General features: G+C 37.5%; 1 protein-coding gene across 1 annotated transcript in view; it reads right to left on the reverse strand.

Annotated features, from left to right (window-relative positions):
* Positions 1-6,379: 6,379 nt before the first annotated feature.
* Wdr33 (WD repeat domain 33) overlaps positions 6,380-18,695 on the reverse strand; it is an 82,050-nt gene continuing 69,734 nt past the window's right edge. The window contains exons 8-12 of the mRNA XM_081736972.1: positions 17,989-18,203; positions 17,217-17,347; positions 14,344-14,416; positions 12,663-12,827; positions 6,380-8,514 (exon numbers count right to left, since the gene is read on the reverse strand). Of these exons, the coding sequence (XP_081593098.1) occupies positions 6,914-8,514; positions 12,663-12,827; positions 14,344-14,416; positions 17,217-17,347; positions 17,989-18,203 (2,185 nt within the window). The 3' untranslated portion in view covers positions 6,380-6,913. The remainder of the gene's footprint in view (positions 8,515-12,662; positions 12,828-14,343; positions 14,417-17,216; positions 17,348-17,988; positions 18,204-18,695) is intronic.

Here is an 18,695-nt window from a genome sequence, read left to right on the forward strand (position 1 = left end):
GGGAATGAAGTCAGTGATGATAAATATAGACTGACTATAGAATCCGTGTTAAGTACCAAAACGAAAATGTTGAGTAAAAAGCCCATGTGTTACTTCAGAACTGGTAGGACATATACCCACGCGCATTCTTCTGGCGATTATTTGAACCGATTCCACAATGAATACTAATTAGCCCGTTGTTCACTGAGCAGTGTTAGGCACAAAGGCCACATCTTGACATTAAACCAAACTTTTCCATTTTGGGCACTTACCACGGATTTTATTTTCTGTTTACAGATTATGATTCTTTAAAAAATGAGAATAGGAACATGTGTCTGTAAGTGCGTCGTTTCGGAGATAAAGAGTCCACCAAAAATTTGTAGCAACGGAACTCGAGAACGGAACGTCGGATTAAGGTCTTGTCAAACACACTATGCATTATTCATACCTGAAATTTCATTATTGTAGGAATGGATTGGAAGCAGAGGCGGCGCAAGGGTAGCCCCAAAAGAAAAATACAGGGCTCATAGTGGTCTGGTCTCTTCTAAATAGTTGAAAAGTAACCAAAAACATGAAAAAATGACCAAAAAGTGACCAAAATCTCATCAAAAAATAACTTTAAACCTTGATGTCAAACTTCGGCATAAAGGATTTTTTCAACCAAAAAAGGTCGGCTAGCTCATAGCTGAAATACGTAATGTTTTAAGGTTAAAAATTATTTTACTTAAATTTGTCAGCTAATAAAAACAATTGTATTACTTGTGTTTAGGGGTTCTTTATTAATTACATACTTTGCACGGTTTTGTATTTCAACTTTAATCTGGATAGGGTAAGGCCAAATTTCTATATTTTCATTATGTCTAATTAATACCTAACATCTAGATTACCTGGTAATAACTGGTAATCTACCATTAATTGGTAATAAAATTTTGTCTTGGTAACACATGATTGGTAAACATAGGTATGGCTTCTACCAACATTCCGCATACAATGAAAAGTAAACTATAAACAGTAAATATATGCCATTCCTCTTTAACACAATACGATCAAAGCAAATAATGTGAATTATGTTTGCCTTTTTCCATTTTTTATATTTTTCTTAGAAAACTGTCAATGCAAAACATAAATCACACGGAAAATTAGCTTTACCCCCCAAAGTTTTAAAAAATGAATTTGCTACGAGCCCTGAAAATAGGATATTTCGTACGTCTGAAACAAAAACGCAACGAGAAATCATCCATCCATTGTACGCAGAAAAGTTATTTCGGGTAGAAAGATGACCTACATGTGAATCAAATGAAGAGAAAACATAGTCTGCTAAAGCAGGAGATATGAATTGGATGGGAACTGTGACCGTGGGAAGCATTGATAGGGATTGTGGGCAATCACGAAGGAAGCAATCTAAAGTTAGGAACTACAACCAGGACATGCGACAGTAAAACAAGTATATGGCATGAATATTTATGAGAGCAGTATAGGGCAAGTGGAGGATGTCATGCATGCATTTCGCAAAACAAAAATGATTTTGGAAAGCTGGTTCCGTGCAGGAAGACGTACGTGAGAAGGTAAAGAAAACCGGTCGACAAAAGAAATAAATCCCGTGGGTACACTAAACAAAGAAGACGAAAAATCTTCAGAAGATAGCACAACGTAGCTATGCTTTAGCTAAGATGATGAATAAACCGTACAATGTAAAACAGTTAGTATATTGAAATGTAAGTAACGTAGTTACAGCTTCACAGTAGACGTTCAAAACGACGTTTCCTGGTGTAGTAGGAAGTTTTATCGCACGCGCTCAAACTTCCCTCATTCTGGTGATGTTACTGGCAGCGAGGATTCGTGCAAAGAGGAATTTCATTTTCTTCGCTTTATACACGAGTTTCATAGTTAAAGTTTCTAAGGTAACCTTACAAGAAGAAATCACGTGGGGTGAGAGCTGACCTGGAAACAGGATCCCCTCGTACGATCGGCCTATTTGGGAAACTTTGATCGAGATATACATGACAAACAGCAGCAAAAGGGGCTAGGGGATCCTGTTGAAACCACATATACAGATGAACATCAAACGGAGTATCTACTAATAATTCTGGAAGCCTATACTACAGAAATATCCTATATACTAATGCAGTTAAGCAGGGAGAAAGAAGATAGGGATTTATTAAGTGGCTGCCAACGATGGCTGTCCAGACGTATATTGAAAATGTCTGTTAATGGCTTTTGACAATTGTGGTATAAGGGTTTTCATCGACCCACACGTGACTATTACGACTATTACATGGTCTCTAGTAAGAAAGGCTTCATCAGTGTACAGTACAGAGGCGACACTGAGGATTAGCCACACAACGCAGCACTATCCATTCACATAATACGACACGAGAGTCGAAGTCACCTTGGCTCAGATTTTGTACTCTTTGAGAATGACAGGGAAGCAACTGCTCTTTATATAGTACTTTCCACAAAGTACTGTGTGCCACACCCACTTCATGTCCTATGGTCCTCGTGTTTCTAGAAGGCTTTCCTCCATGCGATAATCAGCGCCTCTTCGAAAGCGAGAGTCTTGGTATTTCGTCGCTCCTCTTGGTCATGAAGTTGTGGTTCAAAATGTCCAGTTACGCGCAAACGCTGGAACAGGCGCACAAACATAGAATTCTTTGTATTTCACAATTCAACCTAGCCGCTTCATAACTGTTTCCATAAACCATTCCATAGGTAAACGCATTGTTTGCACGCTCGCCAACTGCAAAATCTGCTAAAGTACTTACTGTTACAGAAATGACAACGGAGCAACTGCAGTAAAACAGTCTGTCAGCACTAACCAGACAACTACCAACCACCTTTGGAACTAGATAAAACGAAATACCTCAGAGGTACGTGATATCTGATATGGTAAGCAAGTGGTCCCTGCGAACTACAGTACTGTAGTGGAGACGGGGTGATTACATTCTTTCTAATTATTAGTTCCGATTGGCGTTCCATCATCTTTTCTTTGACCAAACCAAATTCCAAGATTTCTTCAGTTAGTAATACTCTCTTTTCGGCAGGCCATACTCAGACACAAAACACTTCAGACCAGTGGCCTGTAACGCAAATTCATTCTTTCGTAATTGCCCAACATTCCTACCAATGTTTTCCACGGTCACAGTTCCCATCCAATCCGTAGCTTATGCTGTCGCAGAACATGTTTTCTCCTCATTTGATTCAGATATTGGGGATCTTTCTATTCGAAACAATTTTCTTGTGTACAATGGACGATTTGGGGTACTGAACTATTTCCTTGGTGTCTGTTAGAGGTAGGAACTGTTGACTTATTTACATCTGTTGTTCACTCAGCCATAAAGGATTTTGTGCCGGTGAAAGCATCAAAATCGAACAGATTTCCGGTCTGGTACGACAATGAACTTCGTGAACTTCTTAAAAACAAAAAGTTTGCTAAACTTAGAAGTCTTGCCAAGAACGTACAGCGGCGTAAGTATTTTGAATATATGGACTCAATTGGTGATTTTACTGTTGGCAACCCTAAACTCTTTTGGTCTGTAATTAAATCTAGATCAAAATCTCCGGGCATACCGGTAACAGTTCAAGATGAAAATACTGAAGCGAGTGATGATCAAACACCCGACCTCTTTAATAACTACTTCTGCAAAACATTTTCTTTCCTTCCCTCTACAACCCATCTTTCTCCTCTACACCCTATCTGTTCGGACACCTTATCCAACCTCTCTACCACCCCGGGCGAAGTTCTGGCTCTCTTGAAATCGTTATCTTCACTCCAACCTCTCTACCACCCCGGGCGAAGTTCTGGCTCTCTTGCAATCGTTATCTCCACAGAGATCACTTGGGCCTGATAACATTGGTCCTCTCTTTCTCAACAAAACTGCTTCAGTTATTGCGGTTCCTCTATCTATCTTATTCAATAGATGCTTCAAGGAACGGTATTATCCCACCAGTTGGAAACTAGTTCACGTGACCCCGTATATAAATCAGGACTTAAAGATCATGTATCCTCCTATAGGCCAATATCTCTTCTTTCTGCAATATCAATTATCTGCGAAAAAATAATCAAAGACAGGCTACTTAAATTCACCTCACCTTATATCTACAGTTCTCAGCACGGCTTTCTACCGAAAAGCTCAAGCCTCACAAACTTAAGTACTCTTCTTTCCTGTGCTGTCAAGTGTAGGAATAACAATACTCAATTAGATGTTATCAACTTTGATCTCTTGAAGGCCTTTGATTCTGTCAGTCACATTCATCTTCTTCATAAGCTCTCCAATAGATTCAATGTACATGGTAAATTTCTCTCTTTAATCACCAGCTACTTGAAGGACCGTAAACAGAGAGTTGTTCTCTCAGGGGCAATTTCTAACCCCCAACCCGTGATCTCAGGGGTACCTCAGGGGAGTGTACTTGGGCCTCTACTATTTGTCCTGTATATGGATGATCTCTACACGCACTTGTCAGCTCAACCTAGTGGCCTTTTGCTTTTTGCCAACGATTGTTAAGTTATACAGAGAAATATCGTGTCTCCATGACACAATTGCTCTACAGGAAGACATAAATTACCTTATAGGCTGGTGTGAAATGTGGCACTTGAAACTCAACAGTAAGAAATATGACAGTATTACTATTACTTTGAAAAAGTCTCCTGTTCCCTCCACATACCATGTCAATGATTCCCCTATCACACATTCTGCTAGTCATAATGATCTTGGTGTCATCTTTGATTCAAAACTCACATTCTCTGATCACATCTCAATACATATGAATTCAATGCACATGTTGGGACTTCTTTATTGATTCACTAAACTACGCACTGTTTCGTCATTAGCAACGTTTTATAAAACTTTAATAGCGCCCAAGATCGTATACTGCTCTCCCTTATGAGCCATGGCAGCACCTACACATCTCTCCAGACTTGATTCTATTCTTAATTTCCTTATCGCTATAGTCCGTTTTCGTGTTCCTGCACTTCGAATATTATCTAAGAAGGAACTCTTGCGACATCTTAATATCCAGACTCCGGAAGTACGCAGAATTATCTCTGATCTGAAATATCTTCATAAAATAGTTAATGGAAACTTAAGAGCGAAAATATTACTTCAGGAACTATCCTTACGTGTCCCTTTCCGCATCACCCGGAATACTCACCTATTCCATCTTGCCCGTCCTAGGTTGGCAATTATACAGAGGTCTCGCGCCAAACCATTATAATCAGAATACCAAACTATTATAATCAAGTAACAACTGATGTGGACATTTTTTCAAGAGTTCTATGTTGTTGTTGTTATTGTTGTCTTGTTTTTTCTTTCTTTTGTTAACATTTCCCTGTTTAAAATGGCAAAGTTCTGCTGTATCTGGGAATTTGTTCAATAAATACATTTCTCATAGCATATTTTGTTTCAGATATACGAATTATCTTACTTTCTTTTGGGACTACCCTTGTGCCAACCCTATTTTCAATCCATTCCTACATTAATGAAATCTTAAGTACAAATAACGCATATTGCCTCTAACCAAACCTTAATGAATTTCGTTCTCGCGTTGTGGCTAGTTTTGTCCCGTTGCGACAAATTTTCGGCGGTCTCTTTCTCCGAAACGACGCACTTCCGGATACTTGTTCCTACTCTCAACTTGTTTCCTTTGTCATTGTTTATCACTCTGAGTTCGTCCACAGGTCACGAAAACTACCTGTATATACAGGTTGACATTAAAAAACTGGCAATATCCGGACGTGACGAGTTTCGGATTTTCGATGGTTATACGTAATGTCCATTTTAACAGAAAATGAAAACCTGTATATTTCTTTTTTTTTTTTTTTTTTTTAAAAAAAAAGGAAATTCAGCAAAGAAATGATGAGAAGGAATAAGTACTAATTCCTATTAGCAGGTGCAAGCAAGACCCCAACAACTTATTATCAACTATGGCGCCATCAAAACATAAACGGCGCCTCCAGAACATAGTAGCACACCAATGTGGTAAAACTGAAGATGCGTTCCGAAATCCATGACGGGAATCTGAAGAAACCGGATTATCAATTGCCGGATTTTTGAATGTCAACCTATATTTACTTACCATTGCCTATTAAGCCTTCTTTCATTACACGAATTCATCTCATATTCAATAATCAATCTCACAACAATATATCTAAATAAACTAAAGAAAACATATACTTACTTCGTTTTATCATTCCATTTTTTGCTCTTGAGTAACTTTGTTGCTGAGAGTCACTAAAGGGAAAGCAAAATACTCATTTTATTTACAAAGTGGGTGATATGACTATCTAGAGGGGTTGCTTCAGCCTTTATTACAAATTTGCATTCATTTTTTTTATTGGAATAGGGGTTTGTGGGTTTTGTATTCTTTGTGTACACACACATATTGGAATGATCCAACGCTGACAATAAATTGATCACTTTAAAAATAAATAGTTTAGTCATACAATGTTTCCATTGTTCTTTCTCTGAACTATTTTGTACCCCTCACAAAAATCAACTCAAATTATCATAATTCCGGTGGAGAGAAAAATGTCTAATAAAAATATTCCTCAAATGAACTTTCAACTCCATGACTTAATGTAAGAAAAGTTTACAGAGTATCTGTAATACTCGGACAGAAGACGGTTCAAAATGCGGAAGCAATACGATAGTTCAAACAACACACATATTCACCATAAATTAGTTCACACTAAGTATCTTCACCAGTTAACTCACGCTGGCCACCGGGATTTTTTTTAAAAAAATCATGCCAGTCTTAACTTCACTCTATCATATGTACTCCACAACACACACATACTCTCTTTCTCACTCACTCTCTCCCTCTCTCTCACTCACACTCACACACATACACAGTTACAAGCGCATGCAAAAAGTCATATGCACCCTATACATATGTGTTCGTCCCTGACTTGTATGTTGCTGCTTAAATATTTATATGTTCAGTACCCGCTACCCCTTCCACGTCCTCTTCCACTTCGAGGGTTTTTCTTAAACCCTCTCCCAGAGGACCCCCTTCCTCGATTATCCTTCCGTCCTCCTCCGCCTCTGCCACTCCTACCTCCATCAAAGCCACCACGTTTTCTCTCATTTGACGGGATATTGCACGGAGCAATTTCCATTTCCATAAGAGGTCTTGGACCATCTATAATCGACCTTCCACCACTTCTCGGATTGTCTGCTGGACCACCTCTCATGTTGTCACCGCGCATACCACCGAAACCACTATCCAAATTACTTCTTCCACCAAACGCACTTCGCTCCTTTCCTCTTGGAGGCGGAATTCCCCTTTCCTCAATAGGTTCATCATCTCTCGAACGGGGAAATCCACCACGAGGTAAACCTTGCTTCCTACCACGAGGCTCCATAAAATCATCTTCGTACACATCTTCGGTGAAGTCTTCAGGCTCATCATCACGTCTCCACGGTTCTCGATCATCTTGATCATCGAAATAATCATCCACGTCAGCATCGCCGTTTGGACCACTCCAGAGATCCCTTTCCCTTTCTAACCGATCACTTGGTTCCATTCTATCCATGCCAAGGCCGCCTCCACGACGATCAAGGCCTGGCCGGCCGCGATCGAACGGTGGATCTCGCATTGGTAGCCCTCCAATGCTTCTTCGATCGTCCATATCTCCACCTGCAGAAAAACCACCACCAGAACTTGGAAATCTGCCACCACCACCAGCACTGCCACCGAACTGTAAACTTCGTTGGTCGAAATCACTGAAACTCCGCAACGTGTCTCCTCGCAAATCCATATCGCGCTTGTCTATCCCCAAGGAGTCATGGTTAGGATAGCCTACAGGGCGTCTACTTACAGGAGAACCTTGGCGTCCGCCAAACTGTCCGCGTCCTCCAGAATCCAACAGAGTTGGCCTTGGTGACGAGGTTAAATCCGGCAAAAGAGGCGGTAACATACCTGGTGGTTGACGTTGCTGTTGCTGGCCAACGAAGTTACCCCCCATGGTACCTCCCATCATTGGAGGTCGTGGACCTGGATTATGACCTAATAAACTTTGCCCTAACATAGAGGGACGAGGAGGAAGTGGAGGAGCATTTTGCATCATAGACGCAGGGTGATCTTGAAATAATGCAGGATGGGGATTCGGTAACATAGATGGAGGCTTCCGTAAGTCTTGGTCCTGTTCAAATAACCCTGTATGTGGTTTTCTCAAGTCTTGATCACCCATAACACGCAAGTCCTGATCACCACCCAAAAACGGTAACTGAGGTTCATGTTTATCAAGAACACCTTCAAAAGTAGGGCCGCCTATGCTTCGCATGTCTTGGTCTCCAGCTGACATGTTGCTAAAGTCATTCGTATTACCTCTTGCAACCCCAGTAACTTCATTAGATTCCATACTATTATCATCTACACACCAAGGTTCTATGTCTTCATTCCATTCTTTGTCACCATTAATTGAGCCACTTTCATCGTTAGGGATTACATCACGCAACTCTTCTATTTCGCCAGAAGTTATCAATTTATGCAACTCTTCTGACCCGCCAGCAATTGCTTGAGCAAGTTGAGAACCAGCTGTGAAAATAAGAACAAAACAAGAATCTTTTATTAATTAGTTTAATTCGTAATGATTTCTTTTGCGAAAGTAACAGAAATTTCAAATAATCCACAACACTTTGAAAATAAGACGATTACCTAGATAAACAACAGGCCTAAACAGAACGAAAGTTCAATATACTTAGAGTTATTATATAATCATTGTTTATCATGTAATTATTTCATAGAGCATTATTTAATACACTTTCAAATTATATCTTATTACCATAAACTGCGTTTAGGCTTAGAAACACGAGGGCTCTTCAAGAAAGACTGAGACTAATTTTTTTTGAGAGGGTTCCGTCTAATTTTTGTTTTGCAACTGTCAGAGCGTTCAAATGGGCTATATATTACCTGTATATGGCAATACTGTACGAGTCTTCCGTTACTCACAGTGATATTACACTTATTTATTGTTTCAGGTAGGCTTAACACCAACTGAAGTGAAACGGGACAAGCAACACGCAGAAATGAAATTATGTTTCTATTTTAAGCATACAGCAACCGAAACAAGTGAAAAACTGAAACAAGCGAATGGAGAACATGCACTATCTCGTTCTTGTGTTCAGATAGATCACAGAGACTTTAAACGATGAAGCAAAATGGGTCTGGAGATTTAACAAGTGAGGTCACAAATGTTAACATGAACACAGTTGCTTCGATTGTACGAGAAGATTGGAGGGCAACAGTAAAAAATCTCAGTGACGCCTCATACATTTCAATTAGAAGCACCTTACAGTTCTCCATGATCAGCACACGACTCGGATTTCTGCCCGATGGGTACCTCGGTCATTGACTTCACCAACCATTACCATCAGTGGTTATTACGTATGCATCATTATGATCCGAAGAACAATAAAGTAGTGTATCGAAATTACCATAATCTCCAACACTTATAAAAGCCAAGGTTGTTTCAGCAAGTTGGGAAGATATTCCCAACCAGAACTTCATCGGAATGAACAGAAGCTTCACTATGACAACACGAGGGCTCATACGTCAATATTGTGATAAAATACTTGGCTAAGTGTGACATAAGTTGTTGTGCCACATATTCCCTCTACAACCATAATCTCGCTCCGTGTGATTGATTCCTTTCCCACCACTTTGAGTAGTATTAAAGAGATGTGAGGCGAGTCTGAAGACAATCAAAAATGGCTTAGTCACAGGAGGTCTGGAAGAAACGTACATGCATTGAGATAGATGGGAATTACTTCGGAAAAGCTCATGTTAAAATTTGAACCAGGTTAATAAACAGCTGAAACAAAAAAGGTTTCTTAAACAGCCCTCATTCATCATCAACGTTTGAGAAAGACAGTCAGTTAAAATTAACAAAATGAACTTATCATATATTGTCCTCTGGCCTTCAATTGTGTTACATTATAAAATACAGTTTGCTTTTAAGATTAAGATAACAGTGCACAATATGTCTACTAAACTGAATTTTAATACTGATCAGGCGTGGGTCATGATCAATAGGGGTCTACTGATGGGCACCCCTCAGGTTCTAGGACGCAGATTGAGCTCATGAGATTGTTTGGAGTGACACGTTTCATTGAATATTGTACAACTAAACTGGAAAGTGGTGAATTTGGGGGAATATTTAAGGGGGGAGGTCAGAATGATATATCTGAGAAGAGAGAGGTAAATTTGCGGGGTTGCGGCCAAATCCTTGAGGAGATCAGCACCCCTGATCATCTATAACGATTTTCAAATTGACTTCGAACACGTTTGCCTTTATGCCTCATTCGCTAGTTTCCTCTTTTCCCGAAATAAAAATACTAAATAATAATAATAATAATAATAATAATAATAATAATAATAATAATAATAATAATAATAATAATAATAATAAAGCTATACATAATACTTCATATGATATATTAAAAGTATTTGAATCGATTATTGCAGAGAGGATCTGAGTCCATTGTATGTAGCTTTGAGATATTAAAGCAAAGCTATTTAAATCCAAGACCGTAGATTTTTCTTTCGCTTAACCTATAGTTCAATGCTGAGTTTACATCGTTGTAACATCTTCGACACTTGCACTTTCTTTACACAAAGCTGTGTATGCCCCTAGAGAATCGGAAAAGTTCATAAACCAAATTTTAGACGAACGTGACTCGGGTTCTTTCTGCAATCACCGATTCATTTAATGTATTTTTATTAGGCCCATCGATATTCTCTTAAAAATTACTATAACTGGTGCTTGTGAAAAATTTTCTCTGGACGTCTTTTCAGTCTTAAAAAGAAGACGTCTGGTCACACTAGGATTTATAAAACTAGTTAATTGAATACTAAGATGGTTTGATAAAAAAAAATAAAAGAAAATCTTCAATTTAACATGCCACATTATGCATCATAGACTAGATATATATATATGATTAGTGAATGATTATGAAAAAAAAATATGATGGAATGAGAATATAGAAGAAAACAGAAGGATCGCGAGAAAATCCACGGACACATCGGAAGCATGATTCAGATCAACCTATTTCACTACCCAGTACGACACGAGGGTCTCTTCTCTTTTGTTGCACAGAGAACATGTGAGTGTTCAGACTACTTGAGTTTCCGCATAAATATCTTATTCTAATGCTGTAATTTTTAACTGAAATGTTCCTTCGCAGACATCGTGGTTTCAAAGTCTGGCAACTTTGTTTTAAGATAACATCTACTTTAGTTTCTACTGCGTGTTTGATACCGATTCCGTGAGTTCAAATGAAATTTCACGGTGCAAGTCACATAAATTTATATTTTACAACTGGTGCATAGTCAAAGCTTCAACTCACGCCGCAGGACCTTCAGAAAATCTGCGTAAGCTTCAAGTCCAACATTTAAATTTATTTTCTCAAATCGCAAACCGTTACACTTAAAAATCTCGTGCAGTATGCATTAAATATTGCATCTAAAATATAGTTTGCTTCTATCTAAAAGCAGCCGAACTGACGTACTGAAGTATTACTCTCGTCGACGTTTTCAGCGCTATGATGTGCAATCCTCCTCAGATGATAATGATATACACATAAGATCTTCTTATCTAGTCTGACACAAAAATCGAAAATTGCAGGGAATAGTTTAGATATTCATCATAAGTAGTGTGAAGCAAACGCTAACTCTCAGTCCAGACGTTCTGCTTGAAGTTTAACCTACTTTTTTTTTTTTTTTTTTTTTTAAATTAGATAAATGACACAATAGTATTTATCACCAAAGAAGATAAATTTGCTAATTTTATCTTCTGTCGAATAAAGTTTAACAGAATCTGTCATAAAGAGAGAGGATGTACATCGCAAAGACATATTTTGTCAGTAAAATAATTGCTCTCTCAGGTGTCCTACAAGTGGAAATGGGGTTGATATTTCCACACAGCCGATAATGATATCACCTAATCTTACAATTACAGCATAACTAGGATGGAATAGGAGTTTATTGTTAATTAATAGATGTATAGGATGCTCCACTGTAAAAAAACAATAATAAAAAATTAAAATAAAATAAATAAAAAGCACGCGGTTATACGCATATTAATCGTTCTGCTTTAAAGTTTCTCCCTGCTCATTGTTGTCAGTCGCTATATAACCAAAATGTAAATTCAAATATTAATGAAAACTTAAAGACGGTTAATTTTGGAAAATGTAATTACTGTATTTTAGTAAACAGTAAAAAATAGAAAAAATGAAAAAAGAAAAAGGCAAAAAAATTCTAGAAACAGGGTATGGTACAGCATCCTATCCTAGTTACGACAGATAATAACAGCAGGATCTATGCTATTGAGGTATCAGACGAAGTTTTACTCATCCAAAACTTGAGGAAGAATTATTTTGGATGTAATGCAATTTGAAAATATGACACGGAACGATCTTGTTTTTCTAGCTTCATGATGACAGACATTAGGCTAAAATACACAGCTCAGTTGTGGTTCAATAGTTAGCATTCTCCCTTTGGTGCAGGAAACCCGGTTCGACTCACAGCAGGAGTATATATGGCTTAAAGGCTGCATGGAGCTTCGTAACAAAGAAGAATACACTATGCTATTTTAGTATTCTACTTTCCGTTCTTTAATACTATATATACGAAGGATATAACCTAAATACACAAGTACCACACACACTCAAAGTGCATATACGTACGTTCGACTGGAAGCACTTTCCCATACACAATAATAGCCGAGGGCTCAAGCTCTGACACTGGAATTACCCCCGGAGGAGGATTGGATTCGATGTACTGAGAAATGGCTTCTGACAATACGTCTTTACGCCGTGCCTTCGTTTCTTCGCTCTCTTCTTCCTCTTCGTCTGAAATAGAAACAACATAAAACTGAAAGTAATTTCCCAGTGAAAGTTTAATTATAAATTTAAACCTAACAAATATTTCTATTTCAGAGTTTAAATGTCCTAATACGTGTTAAAGATTACACAAAAAGAGATTCATCCTTTTGAAATCTTGCTTACATTCCTATGTAAAAGCATTTTCATTAATTCTGAAAAGTACGAAAACGTTTAAAACAAAATATAAATTTTAAACTTTGCTAAACTTTAAATATAATTAATGATCTACCTTCAAGAAGCGATAGGTTAATGAGAATCTTACGGATTGATCGAGCTCATATATTAAACAATTAATTAAAAATTAAGTTAATGAATGGATAATGTAAGTGCCTATAGTTCAAAAGAAAGATTCAATATTAATTTTATGATGAAGTTAATGATTAGCCTAGCAAAGTATCGTACAGACGTTCTATCTGGAGACGGTCTATCTGGAGTCAGGAGAACAACATGATCAGCAACACACAAGCTGCCGATCTAATTTAAAATTATACCATTTACATGTGCTGGGAAAATATAATCAGCTCTGGACTATATATGAAGTAATCTTAGTTAATGTGCCAACGATTAAAATTTTTCGTTTGGAACACTGAGTGTTAAATTCTAACTTGAGTATTTTCATAGTGTACGAAACCCACGGCAACCGACACATCATACACAATTGTTTCAATCAAGTGTGATTTGAATGACTTAACTATTACACTGTAGGAAACGAAGAATAATAAATTAGTTTACAGAAGTCTTGAATTACTGTTTTTACAACATCGCATGCAGTACTGAAAAGAAACCTTATTTTATACTAGCAGCGTTCACCCCGCTTCGCTGGGGTCACCCCGGAACGCAATAAACTTTGTTACTTAGATAATTTTTACTTTTTCGCTTTCAAGTGATATGATAAAAACCATAGAAGATTGGAGTAAATGTTAACATTATATCGCCTGTCATTTATGTTAACCCGCCGAGTGACACGGTCATGTGGGTTGCATATAAATACGGTTAGATTTAGCTATGATGAGCTAACAAAGGATTTGTACGTTATGGACACTTGAATGGTCAATTATCTCAAGACACTGGTAATTGAAAATTAAAGTGATATGATAAAAACCATCTAGGGTCCAAATCTTAATAACCCCCCAAAAATGAAAGAAATTGGTTCAGCCGTATTAGCGTGATGAGCTAACAAAGGATTTGTACGTTCTCTTTTATATATATAGATATTTTTTCAATAATATCTTTTCAAAAAATGCAATATTCTGTCTTAAAGAAAATCACATTATCTTGGATTCATACAATGTGAATTACAGAAAGATACCACTGCTGTATACCAGTTTCTAAACTTGTGAAGTTGCATCAGAGGGATAGAAACTTTTTAAGTCGGCTTACATTGTATATCAAAGTGACAAATACTCTTTTGAGGTAACGCCTACAGTAAATCTACATATCAGATGATCTAATATAAGGTAAGGAAATAAACTAAACGACTTACTCTTCCCATCTTCAAGTTTCGTTTCATTCCATTGGGCCTGGAAATTTCTAGGAATTGGTTTTGCATATGGCACCTAAAAATAAATCAATAACAAAATAAGGCGAGGATTATGCCTAAAGAACTATTAAACTTGTAATACACATTCCTGTGCAAATTTTTAAAATTATGCTATGAAAGGTAGGATCGCATCTTAAATACACAAATACAAATTTCATTTTCCGACTTTAGTTTTAGTTTACTCTACTTTAGTTATATTATTATTGTTACAAAAATTAAAGAGAAAAGCTAAGGACAGGCACTGAGTGTCCTGAACTAGATGCTCGTATACGTGAACGAAAAACCTTCATGACGAGCTACATTCGTTTAGTGTAAGAGGGTTCAAATATCCACTTGATTATTGATGTTCCTACGTACGCTATCACTTGCCTATGAGGATGACGGGTACGACTATTACTACTACTACATACTACTACAAAATAATAATAATAATAATAATAATAATTGTTAAACGTAAATAATTAGAGCTTTTAATTAAGCATAATTTTAGCCTATCGTGTACAAGCGAAAGGCTAGGCGCAAACACAAAAACGACGGAGCGACATCGAAATTTTCGATGTGTGTGGCTATGGGGGTTGTTCCTTTGATTACTGAACCGCACCTATGCTTGGTGGGGGATCGCGACATCATATGGCATGAGGCACAACATGGGTTAAAATGTGAAACCGTCAGGCCACTTGGGAATTCTATCAGTGTCGCTTTGATGGGTAGTCAGTAGAGGAGGGCTGCTGTAGTGTAATGTTGAATAGGAACAACGGCAGCACAATACAATTTAGTGAAATCTGTGGCATGAGTCATAGGCAGGATAGAAGCCAGTCAGACAACATATGGTAGCTGAGGTCCTCGGCGTGTTTCGCAGTGTCATTTCCAGAGTCACGGGAATAACAGATCGAGGGCAGGACAAGGTCGGCCATGGACAACGTCAGGAAGGGAAGAATTTTTCTTGTTGTTATCGGCTCCAAGACACAGTGACAAAATGCAACTGACTTGCAATGTGTGCTTGTACTGGCAACAGGATGTAGGGTGTCAACCTAAATCGTGCGGAATCGACTGCGGAAAAGAGGCCTTTATGCGCGTAGGCCATGGTGTGTGTTCCTTTAACTGCCCAATAGCGCAGGAATCACAGAAACTGGATTCCTGAACATCGTAAGTGGATCACTGTTCTGTTTTGAGACCAGTCACGTCCCTGCTTACAATCAGATAATCGACGCATTCTCATCTGGAGAGAACTTGAATCTCGAAATTATCCACTTCATATATTGCAATATGGAGGTGGTAAAATAATGGTGCGGGCAGAAATCAGTACCAGACATCGCACAGCCCTGCAGATCATCCGGAACGGTGCTCAAACAGCTCAACGGTACAGATGTGAAATCCTCACCTTGTTCATATGGCTGCATCAATTGACAATTATTTCACTTTTATAAGCTATAATAATGGCAGACCTCATCGGGCATATGTGATAGATATAATGTGCAAGCAGAGATTATCGAACGCATGGTATGGCCAGAGTCCTCCTCAGACCTAAATCCAACTAAACACTTGTGGGACACATTCGGTGGATGTATTGCTGCTATGTCAGCGCTACCTGCAACTCTCTAATAGCTGGAAATGAATTACCCTACTGGAGGAGTAGAGAAACGTCTCACAGACTAGTACCGACGACCTAATTCCATCCATGCCAAACAGATGTGAAGCAGTTGTAACTGTTCGGAGAGACACATACACCTTGTGTTGCTGTGCAAATGTCAGTTTTAGTTATGTTACTGTGATGTTTCTCTGATGTCTTCTTGTGTACCTAACACAGATACATTATACTGATACCCTCACAACCAAATACATTGACAATTTCGATTTCCCTCAGCTGTTTTTACGTTTTCTTGCTTGTTCTGACCAGTGTAAAAAAACGAAATGAAATCTTTCAGTTTAACATGTCTTTAGACTAATGGAGTCGGATCATTAAGGTAAGTGAACGATGATCAAAGAATTGGGGAATGAGTAAGTGGGAGGAAATGGGAGTACCCCAAGAAAACTCACGGACATGATGTTGTCCACCACAAACTTACTTGGCCGTGGAACGAACAAGGGACCCCACGCATCAGAGGTAAGTGCTCTACCACTGAGCCATTATGTCCCCTTGACCAATGTAGATGAATGGCGGCAAATATACATTACTACTTTATAGAAAACATTTTGTCGTATCGAAAAAGTTAAAATCACAAAAGGATAATTCTGCTCATATTTTGATGATTAGCAGAGAACAGAAGATGAGTATTCTCGAAACTAAGTTTTGTGGAAATAACTAAGAGAAACACAAATAAAGTGAAATTTAGAGAAAGTTATGTAACAGAGACCATTACAATTGTTTGAGATCACTGAATATAGCACGGATAATAAGAAAGGCACAATGACTTGCTAGATTGGGAACTGCTATCGGAATGTACATTATCTGCTGGTAAAATTTTCGAAAAGAGACCTTTGGACAAACGGAAAAACAGAAGGATGATATAAAGCAGATGCTTCGGAAAGTGGGTAGTTGGCTGGGCACAAGACAGAATCCAAAAGAACGGTTTTATTTCTGCGGCGACTAATTTTTCGGTACCTCAAGCCTCCGAACTAGTTGGCATAATACAAATACTGTACACTTAAAAAGAAAAGTAAAAAGAAGATGATTCTAATTAAATATGTGTTTCTTAGTTCTTTATAACGTGCCATCAATTGCAACTAAGTGACTAGGTATAATAATAATAAATGTGCACAAATGACAGTATACTGCATAAAAACAAACAATATAAATAAAGGAAAGAGGAAAATACCTTCTTTTGCGGTTTTGAGCTATCCTGTGTGTTCTCAAAGTCTAAACCAGGAATTTGTGCTTCTGCATCGGAAGGCAGATTCTCCACACGGTCCTCTGGGCCCATACCAGGGATAGTTGTTGAAATTTCTTCTACATAAGCAAATAGAAAAAAACAAATTTCTTCACTTTCAGAAAAAAATAATCCAAATACTTTCAATCCGATTAGCTGAAGGTACTCAAGCACTAGATTAAATATATCTCAAACATGTAATAAATGGCAAATTATTTAAAAGTGTTCCTTATATATTTATAATAATCTTTTAATAAAATCTCAATTCTTTATGTGCAGCGTTTAACATCTCTTCCGAAAAATTTGATATTCTTACATAAATACAAATACTCCTTGAACACTTCCAATTTTGATAACACAGAAAACAATTTCCAAGTATTTTATGTTTCTCTTGGAGCTATATAGTAACAGAATAAGGTTATTGGCTAATAAAATGATTATACTGAACTAGATAATATAAATAGCTTTAAAACAGCTAGAAATAAATTCAAAAAGTAACTATTAATATCATACATAACGCCTATGAAAAACGTTACTCGAATAGTCCAACTATCTTATGAAATTAAATAGCAAAATATACCTGAATGCTTTAAAATATTCTCATATAAATAACTGTGCTTATGTATCATTACAAGATTCATTACTTCCGAATACAATTTTTGAACATATTTGGTACTTAAAATCAAACTCGCTATCAAAGATTTGAAATTCAACAACTTACCACCAATGTCAGTGTCGTCCTGGCCAGCGGCTCCGGCCGGCAACGTATTCAGGTTGTATTTGTCAGTCATTGCATCTCCCGGACGATTCCGAGTCCAAAATTTGCTTGTGTGATCATTGGATCCAGAGCAAAGAATATGTCCCAGTGGATGCCACGCCAAAGCCCAGACTATACTGTCATGAGCTTGTTCAATAGCTCCCACTTCCTTGTCCGCTCTTAACATAATTAGAAAATAAATACATAAAATTAAATAAACTCGACATATTCAATTTACCCCCCCCCCCAAATATATATTTTTCAACAAAAATGAATGATCAACACAATAAGTGTCAATAGACAAAATGTATGTATTTATTGAAAAATACGAATATTCAATCAGTTTTGTTCTATTTCCGAATTTATATCTAATTTTCATTACATATGTACCTGGATTAAATTGGATTTAATACGAATACATTTGTCTATTTAGTGATAGATATTTACAATATATATATATATATATATATATATATATATATATATATATATACTTATCCATTTTTCTTTACTTTGAAACGGAAAAAAAAAACGATGTCATGCTTATTTAAAACTTTTCACTTGAACTGAGCGACTCAAGTTCTTTCATTCTTTTGTTACAATGTTTCCCTTAGACTCTGAGAAATCTTCACCGAATTCTGCACGGTGTTAGGAACCACCAAGGGTAAGGA

The sequence above is a fragment of the Thermobia domestica genome, chromosome 13, assembly GCF_964235325.1.
Source record: "Thermobia domestica chromosome 13, izTheDome1.hap1.1, whole genome shotgun sequence".
NCBI classification, from domain to species: domain Eukaryota; kingdom Metazoa; phylum Arthropoda; class Insecta; order Zygentoma; family Lepismatidae; genus Thermobia; species Thermobia domestica.